Source organism: Setaria viridis, chromosome 1 (genome assembly GCF_005286985.2).
Source record: "Setaria viridis chromosome 1, Setaria_viridis_v4.0, whole genome shotgun sequence".
NCBI lineage: Eukaryota > Viridiplantae > Streptophyta > Magnoliopsida > Poales > Poaceae > Setaria > Setaria viridis.
The window spans coordinates 335,585-346,739 of NC_048263.2; the positions used below are offsets into that span (position 1 = coordinate 335,585).

Here is an 11,155-nt window from a genome sequence, read left to right on the forward strand (position 1 = left end):
TCAAAGTCCTAGCTAATCTGTTTCAGCTAGAACGGTTTCAAGGTTTCCCAGCAAATTAAAGTGGCTACATTTTTTTGACAGGTCAGGGGGGACCACTTGAATTATATTACCACAGATGCCGGCAAGCTGGTGATGGTACAACATTTACGCGGTTACAATGGCTTCAAGAGCCAAGATGGAAGTAGAAGGGGATGTGGTAGATACAACACCAGAGTACAATAGAGGAACGACAGGAACACAACTCACAAACAATTCAAAGACAAAACATGACACAACCAAAAGACAACCATTGATCACCGATTAGCGTCTCCACCGAACAACGTACTTGTCAGTTACACTGTGACCGTTGCACCTTGCCCCACCCCTCGTAGCTATGTCGTCCCGCCGTTGCCCACCATTTGAGTGACAGCGCAACAGGAAGGGGACTTAGGGCGGCGAAAGGACGTGCAAGCCAAAGCTCACCAGAAACAATGACCTCCCTTGGAGCTGATGGTGCCACCTCCAGTACATCCGAGCTCCACGTACCACCATTCAACGCCGCTCAAGGGGAGGAATCCTTGAGAGGGATGGCAGAAGCAGTGAATACACCACCCGACATTTGATTTTGTCACCATCAACAAGGAGAGTATCTGCTCTAGGGGTGTTCAGTTTGGGCTAATTTTATTTCTTTTATAACAGTTTTGTGTCAAGGTTCACGATAGGTCCATTTCCCTGCAACAGAACTTGTGCGCTACCACTGCAAAAATGATGGTAGAACATTCTTGTGAAAAGAAAGGAATAATGAATTGTGACAGCTATGTTGTTTATCTTGGAAAGGTCTTAGATGAAAAAAGCTTCTCCTTGATTGCAAAGTTTGCAATAACTGCACCACCAAAGTTAGGTGCAGGGGAAGGGTTGGCCGGTAAGTACATTTAACAACCAACATACATCTATCTTTGAGTGATCTTTAGGTGTTGTTTAGATCATTAGTCCATGCGCTAAACTTTAGCCCCTAAACTTTAGTCCTGCTGGACTGTTTGGATCCATGGGCTAAACTTTAGACTTTCATCAAACAATAACTGATTTGCCCCTCATTTAATGACTCCATGCACATGTACAGGAAAGAGCAGCGGGGTGGATGGGCAAGTGGGGGTATGGGGGCGTCCAGCGCCCACCCCCAGGGACTTTAGCCCAGTTTAGGGTCTCTTTGGGAGAAAAAAACTTTAGCCCGGATTTTTGCTATTTGCTCACTTTAGCCCACCTGTTTGGATCCTCATAGAAAAAAAATGGACTAAAAGTGCAGGACTAAAGTTTTGCTATGGGATCCAAACAGGACCTTAGTATAAGCGGCCTATTGTATTATCTCCAGGAAACAAGAAATCGAATGCACAACTTTCGTAGATGAAAGTCTAAAGTCTTGCGGGTTCGGCAGCCGCTGCTGGTCGAATTCTTCGCAGCTATTTGGGGGCAGCGGAACGAAAGACATGTGCAAGTCCGAGTGGACCTCATCGAGATTGCAGAGTAGCAATCCGGGAGAAGATCGACCCAGCACAAGAGGTTCCTGCTCTGGACAGGGAAGGACATGTGAACCTCCCACACGTGGCACACCTGGGCGGGGAGGTCGCCGGCCTTCTTGTCCCACGACGAACTATGGGAGTTCCAGAAGCAGAGCATGACCGACGAAAGCCCCTTGATGGGGCAGCGGAGGCTCAAGAGCAGCTCGGCGAGGACGAAGGCGCCAGGGTGGAGTGGCGTGATGACGGTGGCCCCGGGGCCGGCGCACCTGTAAGAGTCAGGGTAGGCGATACCGGGGATCGTGAAGCTGCGCGGCGAGGAAGATGCCAAGTCCAAGACCAGGTACCATCCCGAGTACCTGGTGACGTAGATGACGACCAAGCTCTTGTGGGCGGCGGCGACGAAGCCGGACTCCAGGTGCCGTCCGTACTGCGGGATCGGATCGGATGGGTGTGGCCGCACCATGGTGAGGCAGCTTACCCCCGGGGGATCCACGACGTGCAGGTCTGGCTCCATTGCCAGCAGGTACTTGCCAACTGTCACTTGCTTCTCTCGAAGGCTTCGATGCCGCGACCGCGATGGTGCCTTCGCGATGTTGCCGCCGATCAGGTCTCCTGGACACTGGACAGCCCTTGTCTGTGGGTATCCTCAATTTGGGAAAGCGAAAGAAACTATTGATTTGTTTGAGAAGATGTTGTCAAAGGGCGTCAAGCCTGATGGGGTAACATTTATTGGTGTCTTTTCTGCATGTAGCCGTGCTGGGTTTGTAGAGAAAGGACGCGGCTACTTTTATTCCATGCAGAAGGACAATGGTATTGTGCCTGTAGATGATCACTACACCTGCATGATTGACTTGTACAGCAGATCAGGGAGGTTAAAAGAAGCTGAGGAGTTCATAAAGCAAATGCCGGTATGCCCTGACGCAATTGGATGGGGCACATTGCTGAGTGCTTGCAGGCTGCGTGGTGATATGGAAATCAGCAAATGGGCTGCTGAGATTGATCCCCGGAACCCGGCTAGTTACTTGTTTCTGTGGAGCATGCATGCTGCTAAAGGTCAATGGAATGAGGTTCCCCAGCTAAGGCGTGGAATGAAGGAGCCAGGCTGTAGCTGGATCAAATATAAGAATAAAGTTCACATCTTTTCAGCTGATGATCGGTCTCATTGATCAGTCTCGCCCCTTCTCCATCCAAGGGGATTTATGAAAAGCTCGAGTGGCTCAACTCTAAGATGGTTGAACAAGGATACAAACCTGATGTCAGTTTCAGTGTTGCATGATGCGGCAGATTCTGATCAGGTTCACATGCTCAGCCATCACAGAGAGAAGCTTGCAATTGCCTTCGGATTAATATTTGTTCCACAGGAAATGCCGATTCGTATCGTCAAGAATCTGCGGGTTTGTGTAGATTGTCACAATGCTACAAAGTTCATATCTAAGATAACTGGCCGTGATATTCTTGTGAGGGACGCTGTCAGATTCCACAAGCTCAGCAATGGCCTATGCTCTTGTGGGGACTTCTGGTGATGGCACCCTATTTGATTCTGACCATTCATCCAAGTGTGAAGTTTGACTGGGAATTACATGGATTGAATATTGTGCCCACCAGCTGGCTTTATATTCTTCTTTGGGAGATTTGTTTGATGGTACGCACGAAAGCTGAAATTAGTAACTACCAGCTTCCTAATTTTCGATGGTTATGCCTTCTGACAGCCAAAGTGTGAAGCTGTTTCCAGCTATGGCATGCAGAACATTATCTTGTGAGCATACCGAAGGTGCTGATAACAATTGACAGGTACTAGCTCTGTAGGCCAGTGACCGACCAGAATAATTTCTTTATCAACTCAAATCACAGTTAGAAAAGTTACAGAAGAATAGAGGGGTAGCTTACACAAAAGCAACCGGTAATTACACAATGAGACTAGTACACCAAGCCTGATCCAGCTGATTCCTCAGAAAGGAGGATACGGCACTTCTTGAATAGAATTCAGCTCAGATGTGACTGAGGCTGTCTCTGGCTGTATGATCTTCATATCTGAAATCCTTGAATTTCTACCTCTCTTTTATCTACCAAAGAACAGAGGCCATAACTGCAAAAACTGTGGTGGGCTTCAGAATTGTGCGAGCTGGATAATGCATGGAGCAATCGCTCTGAAGCTCGGAGATTAGCAGCAGCAAGTCAGCTTTCAATTTGAAATGCCGACAGCATCCATGACTGATCCGTGTTTGTGACAGTTTAGGAAAAAGATGGCCTTGGTCTTCTTCTTCAGTGCAGAAAGGACCGAGAGCTGAATCAGTCAGCTTGCTTTTGTGCTGCTACTGATGAACATTGCACTGTAGGACAACCTGAAGGTAAGGACCGTTGGTACTCCTGAAGCTGCGGACATCAGGTCCAGAGACATTTCTCTTGTGGCAACCTTTCTGAGGAATCATCTGGGGGCACTGGGGGGACCGAAAATGACCGTCGTCGTTCGATTTGTTCCTGCACCTTGTTGTGTTTCTGATCATAAAGCAACAATGCATTTGGTCATGCGTACGTCGTGATAAGATGAGGATCGAATGAAGAAGCTACCAAACAAATACTAAAGCACTGTGTGCCCCATCCAACTTCAGCTGCTTCAAAATCCTAGCTAATAACCGCTAGCTGTTTCAGCTACATATCATGATCATGGTTTCCCTTTGGATTCTCAGCAGCAGCAACCGAGATCGAGCTTAATTAGCTGAAAGAACAGCAATCCACACTAGTTATTGACAAGTAAAATCATCCATCCACTTCAATTTCCTCTCTCCTCTGCTGACTGAGATCAATTTTTACACAGAGAGAAAAGAAAAAAGAAACAAGAGCCTTACATACATACATATACATACATACATACATACATATATATACGTACGTACGTACGTATGATGATGATGCGGCGGCGGCGGCGGCGGCATGCTGCTGGGCCGCGGCTCCGGCGGTCGCGGCGGCGGCGGCGGCGGCGGCGGCGGGCAGCAGCGGCGCGAGGCATGTCGGGAAGGAGGAGCGTCGTCCCCCCGCGAGCCAGCGCTCGATGCAGCGGGCGTGGAAGCCGTGGCCGCAGGCCGGCATGACGCGCACGGTGTCACCGTCGACGAACTCGGCGAGGCAGATGGCGCACTCCGCCGCGGCGCCCGCCAGCTTCGTCACGGCCGCCGAGTACACCAGGGCCGGGGGCGGCGGAGGGGGTTGGGGACGGGCGGCCTTCTCCGGGTCGGGGTCGGGGTCCGCCTCCGTGGCACTGGCGCCGCCTTGCCGGCGGGCTCTGCGGCTGCAGCGGAGCAGGTAGCGCACGGCGGCGTTGAGCGCGAGCCCGGCGGGCAGGACGGCGAGGATGACGGCCATGTAGCGGGCGAAGTCGCCGGCGGCCGAGTAGGGGCCCCAGCGGTTGGTGGCGATGGTGCTGGCAGCGGCCGCGCCGCCGGGCATGTTGCTGTTGGTCGGAACCGGGCGGTGGCCGTGCGGCTGCTCATGTTCCTGCTCCTGCCCCTGCGGCGCCATCGCCATGGCCCCTGTGGGAGAGGATCAGAGGAGACTGATGAGGTTTCCGATGGTGCAGTGCTGCTGCTGCTTTCGTCCTTTATACGGATACGGATGGCTTCTTCATTCCCTGCAGAGTCTGGTGTGGCGGTGATCGATGGTGGTGCAGGTGTGTGATATGGACTGCTCGATCGATCGATGAGGACGAGGGTGACGTGGCGTACAGCCTTTTACATGTGGGCTGTTGCAACTTTTCTTAACGGTCTCTGCTTGTCCTCGTCTCCCTCCCCATGCTCTCTGTCTTCGCAAGTTCCGCATCCCGGCAGGCAGACTCAGAGCAACTCGAAAGAATTCTGTATCCTACCCCTAACATCTCATTTAGTGAGAGAGAAAAAAACCACAACGCTCCAAAAACTTTTCAATTAATTCGCGACCCCTAACATCTCATTTAGTGAGAGAGAAAAAAACCACAACGCTCCAAAAACTTTTCAATTAATTCGCGACGCGAAAACAGAACCTATTACCGTCCATAATATGGGTGACGTCCTTCCTCCCCAATCGCCCCCTCCCACAAGAATGACTCCGTACCACTATAGTTGTCAATATGGCCCGTGGTCCGTGGGCCGAACCACGGCAGAACATTTTGGCCCAAGTCCGGCACGGCAGCCTTGTAGGCTGGCCCGGCCAGGCCTACACCACGGGCTGGGCCTGGGCTGTTGCCTCAGCCCATGGGCTGGCTCGGCACGGCCTAGCCCATTTGGCCCGTGGGCCAACAACGGGCGGCACGGCCTGTTTAGGCTTGCTAGGCCCGGCTAAGGCATGTTCCAACCTGTTTAGGCCTCCCCAAACCCCACCCCGGCTATTGCTACCACCTTCCCAGTCCCAGCCGCCTCCCACGCTTCTTCTTCCCGTCCTTCCGACCCTTCGGCTCCCCCGCTCTCCCGGCTCCCGCCGCCTCCCCCACTTCCTCCCGCCACCTCCCGGACGTCCCCCGCGCGTTCCACCACTTCCCTCCACCGCCTCCCTCTAGCCTCTGTCTCGCCGGGAGGGTGAAGTCGGGCGCGTCCGCGGCGTGTTGCGCCTGCGCCGCCCCCGTGGCGTTATCGTGCTGCTCATGCACCTCCACCCCCGCGGCCGCGTCGCCTGAGCCGGTGCTGGCGCGGAGCCGCGGACGCATCGCCTGAGCGGTGGGGAATAGGAGGAGACGGAGCCGTGCCGTGGACCGGCCCGAGCACGGCGAGGCCATTAAGGCCTGCCAAGCCAGCGTGCCGGCACGGCCTGCCTAAGAAGGCCGTGGGCCGTGCCTGGCCCCTCCTTCAGCACGTGGGCCAGCACTGCCAGGCATGATTATTGCGCGGGCCTAATCAGGCCGGACCTAATCATGCCGGGCCAAATCGTGTCCATGCCAGGTTGGGTCGGACCGGCCGTTTGGCCATTTATACGTACCACCGGAATGAACGGACGGGGCATACTCTCGGTCCCCAGTCACGGGCCATTTTGCTCCGTCCCTCACGTGGCGCGAGGAGAGGCCGGCGCAGTGCGAGTTGAAGGCAGGGTCGGGCGAGCTCCACGAGCGGCGCGGGCATGGCCAGCTATGGCGAGCTCATGGGCGGCGGGGGGCGAGCTCCGCGCGCGGCGCTAGAAGGGCCAGCAGGAATGGACTTCGCGGGCGGCCAGGGGCTCGCGTGCTCCACCGCGGGCACGGGCAAGCTCGTCCAACTACGGCTTGAGCTTCTTTTTTATGAGCTGCGCGAGCTGTGGCTGTGAACCCCAATGAGCTTCTGCTCATCTCTTTTCACGGGGATTTTGATGAATCTTCGTCCAACCATTGAGCTCCAATCCAAGTACAGGCAAGGCACGGAGCAAAGCTGCAAGCTGGCGTGGTCAAACACAAGTGCAGGGGAGGATTGGAGGCTTGCAGATCGGCGAGTTCTTCTTCGGCTAGAGGAGGTTGAAGAAAGAATGAGACGGGGATAGAACAGGAGGCGTTGTGCTGGCGTAATTATGATAACCTAGCCCGTTTTGAAATATTGGGTGTTAGTTATTAGTGATCTGTTGTGGGTTGATATATTTTTTGGGGAAATTTTTTCGGAAGAACTCCCAATATATAGTTTTGGGAAGAACTTTTTGGGAAACTTTTGGAGTTGCTCTTAGACCCTCTTTGGATCCACCTCAACTAAAATTTAGCCAATTAAAATTTAAAACTAAAGTTTAGTTGACTAAAGTAGTAGTTGGTTAAAGTTTAGCAAGATGTGTTTGGATCCCTTAGATAAATGGTTGCTATAGTCAATTCTACCCTTATCTCTCGTCTCTTCTTCTCTCTTATCCTCTTCTTACTCCACACCTCCACTGCACATCCAGCTCCTGACGCTCGACCCGTGTTGTCGTCGCGCAAGGAGCTCCGGATCAGGGTCACCTGGATGCGGGGCATCGCTGGGGCCAAGGATCGGGGGCACCGTCTACTGCCGGCGCAACCGGGCTCACCATGTTCGTCGATGACGGATCCAGGTCGCTACATCTGGCGGCAGTAGGCACGCCGCGCTGGCTCCGGCGGTGGTGGCGACGGGCGGGGGATACCATTTCCTGCAGAAGAAGCGGCCTCCACCACCGCATGCCGTGCCGCCTCCTTCTCCCCTGCAGCTACGCCGCCGCCACCTCCAGCACCTCCAGCCACCTTCGGCGACCGCCTGGGCAGCGAAGAGGGGCTTAGCGGGGGGCAGAGCAGTGCGGGCGGCGTAGGAGAGGCTCGACCGGCGGCGGCCGCGGGAGCCACGGGCGATGGGTATGGGTGGTGTCGACAATGTGTTGATGGGTGGCGATGGGGTGGGGATCGGGAGCGAGACAAAAGGACCAGAAAGGCGACCAAAGGGGTGAATGAGAGCCGATTTAAATTTTCTTCGAGAACTTTGGCTAAAATCCCCTAAACCTCTCTTCTAGCAAAATCAAGTCCACTTACCTATTCACAAGCTAATGGACCCAGGAATGATGCTAGGGACCCAAATTGAGAGTAGTGGAAGAAAGAACGAGTCCAAATGAGTATCGGAAGAATGACTTTTAAAACTAACACCTCAGTTCGGAAAAATCCGGAGGAACCTTCGGAAAATTCCGGATATTCCAAGATTTCCAGAGAAACCTTCGTAAACTTCCGGAGGTCCGGAAATTTCCGAAATATGCTCTGAAATATTTTGGAATTCCAGATTTCAGCCTTCGTGAGGAGAGAAGAAAAATCCGAAACTCGACCAAACGATCTTCAAAAATCACGAAATTTGAACCATAGCATCACAAGATAGTAGAGAAACTAATACTAATAAATCATCCCTAAACAATTTGTCAATAAAAGGGGAATTATAAATCTTGTGAAGAGCACAACTTTTTCAACCTCCAAACTTGAATCGTCCCGATCTATGAACTCATGAGATTTCAATCAAATCCTTTCAGTGGAAAAGTTCAACTCATGTCCTAGTTCTTTTCCAAATAATTGGTTCCACTCAAAAACCCCCACAAAATATGAATCAAACAAAAACGTGAAAGGGGTGAGAAGGAAGAAACGAAGAACGCGAAGAACACAAACAGGAATCACAAATCCAAACGGGATGGAGCAAGATGGAACGAAATAGATCATTGGATTACTTAACCATGTCCGGTTACAAGGCACTTCTAAGCACAATCAAAACTTGGATGGCAAAAAGATCAACACAAAGATCCCTCCTCTCTCCCTCTACCAAAGGCTCTCACAAAGTAAATGAGAAAACCCCCACCAAAATAACCAAAAGGATGGCTGCCCCAACCAGCCATCTCTCATATATATAGGCACTTGGCTATTTCCCAAGTTGCCCTTACATGAAGCATACAACTCCAAACCCCCTAGGGGCAAAACCGTCCAACTTTTTCTTCACTTATCGGACGGACACGTCACCTTCACGACTTTGCTTCGCCTCGACGCAAGCTCTGCAATGATGCCATGTGCCCTCCTTCTTGAAGCTCTGGCCGCATCGGGCTTGACCCCTGGTTTTGAGGCCCAAACCATCAAACCTGCCTGTGCGGTGGTTTTGAGGCCCAAACGACCCAAACCGTCCATCTTCGCTTGGCCACCACGCGACCTCCATGATGTCGATGCCGTCCAGCCGCATTGGACTCGTCCCTCGGTTTTGAGGCCAAACCGTTCAAACCCTTGGCACACCCACCTGGTGTGACTCACCACCGATTTTGAGGTCAAACCGGTCAAACCCTCTTGCACGCCCCGCAAGGCGTGACTCACCGATGTCAACGCGTGTTCAGCCTCCGCCAAGCCTTCGACGCCTCCAAGTCTTTCGCTCCTGGCTCCCGGGCCGCCTACTTGACTCGCCTCCATCCCGCTTGACTTGACCAACGCCGTCTCAATCACCATCCATGTACTCTTGCTCTTCCGTGCACCATGTGGATCACCCATGACTCCGCCCAGACTCCTCGGGTCCCTCAGTCCAAGCCTACTCGTGTCCACCCTTCACAGCCCTAGTACATTGGCATGGACCTTTCACGCTTGACCTTCACCTCATGCCGTCGACCACCATGTCGCATCCTACACCTACACATCACAAGCCAAGAGACACAACACACAACATATGGTATACTCAAATACCACAACACACACCTACGATTAGCCATTAGTATAATCAAGCACATATGGAATATGGACTCAACCGGTAAAGCCTCAAATCATCTAGTCAATCACTCATCACAAATAGACCAAGGCACTTCTCAACTTGTTCTCTCAAGTTAATGCTACGTGGCAGTGGGTATTTTTGAGGAACCCTTAGGGCTTATCTGCACGGGTAATTTTTAAGTCACTAGAATTAATGATAAGAGAGGTAAATTAATGATAAGAGGGATCTTCTTGCTCCACTTATTTTGTAATATGATTGATGAGATTATTGTGGATCACTCGGATACTGTGCCTTCTCTTCTACAATTTGTGTTCGTCATAGTACAACGCCCTCTCTCAGATACCTAACAATAATCATGATTTTTTGTTATGAAGGATTTTAGCCCAACTGATGGACAAATATTAAATATGATTTATCCTTATATGTTGAAATTTTCAGCCGCAAGATACTAGGTCGACCACTATACCTTTACTATCTGAATCTGAAAATTAATTTGCAGGTAGAACATTTGTTCATCATTGACTATATTATGAGGAGCAAATTGCAGAAAGATACTTGCATTGGTTGATTGTTCATGTTTCTTAGAGCAACTAGGTCATGATGTCAGGTTGTCAGGGTGTATACACTCAGGCATGAATTGTTGAGCATATTATAATCAAGAACTGAGCATTTATTTTAGCCCTGTAGTTTTTTTTTCTTTTTATAGGCTGGAAGTTTTGTGGACAATCTCTTATGTTCATAGTAAGTTGCATATTCATAAAAGCTAAGACAAGAGTTGCATTAATACTGAATCTTACCGGAAGTTTTAATGCATGTTTGAACCAGATGTAGGACACATATATATGTATAAAAATTAAGATTCCACCATTCAAATAGCCATGTACAATTCAAAGGAGTTGTCCGCTTATTATTATCATAGATGTATACAAATATTATGAAACATCCTAAACCAGATTAGGAAGTGAAGCAAGCGAACTAGGAGTTAGCGGATGACAACTTGGGAGTAGGTAAGAAATCATAGTAACACACGGGCATTTAAGCTAGTATTAAGTGTAAAGGCACCTCTTGGATATGATGATGATTGTGTTTCAGCATGTGTCATCCTTGCCATAAAGAAAATGAGAAACGAGAATCATTCATTTCTAGGTACACAATCAACATAATGCATGGTCACCGCATGTGCCTTATGCGATCAGGAACTGGAAAGTGCTGACCACCTGTTGGCCCATTGCTCATACTTACAACAGACATGGTTCCATCCTGCACATTTGGCGCCAAGTCAGGATATGGGTTTAGTCGAGTGGTGGCTTCAGAAGAGACAGTGCCTAAACACTGGACAGAGGAAATGACTTGATTCAAGCTTCATGCTTGTCTCCCGGAAGATTTGAAAAGAGCGTAACAATAGAGTGTTCAGCAGAACGTCTCCCATGCAACCGGCGCAGCTGCTACAACAATTCCTAGAGGAAGCAATGCTTTGGTCTGCTGCAGGCGCCAATCATCTATCCACCCTAGGCTGGCCGG

At 50.8% G+C, this 11,155-nt stretch overlaps 2 protein-coding genes across 2 annotated transcripts; one reads left to right on the plus strand and one right to left on the minus strand.

The window, feature by feature from the left end:
• Positions 1-1,957: 1,957 nt before the first annotated feature.
• Positions 1,958-2,662, plus strand: LOC117846892 (putative pentatricopeptide repeat-containing protein At1g68930). The gene has a single exon (XM_034728016.1). The coding sequence runs from the start codon at positions 1,958-1,960 to the stop codon at positions 2,660-2,662; it is 705 nt and encodes a 234-aa protein (XP_034583907.1).
• Positions 2,663-3,290: 628 nt separating this feature from the next.
• Positions 3,291-5,206, minus strand: LOC117865679 (uncharacterized). The gene has a single exon (XM_034749910.2). The coding sequence runs from the start codon at positions 5,016-5,018 to the stop codon at positions 4,254-4,256; it is 765 nt and encodes a 254-aa protein (XP_034605801.1). The 5' UTR covers positions 5,019-5,206; the 3' UTR covers positions 3,291-4,253.
• Positions 5,207-11,155: the final 5,949 nt, after the last annotated feature.

What these genes read in the sequence shown, in the direction of transcription:
- LOC117846892 (XM_034728016.1), top strand. Translation starts at nt 1,958, where the DNA reads ATGGTGAGGCAGCTTACCCCCGGGGGATCCACGACGTGCAGGTCTGGC.
- LOC117865679 (XM_034749910.2), bottom strand. Translation starts at nt 5,018, where the DNA reads ATGGCGATGGCGCCGCAGGGGCAGGAGCAGGAACATGAGCAGCCGCAC.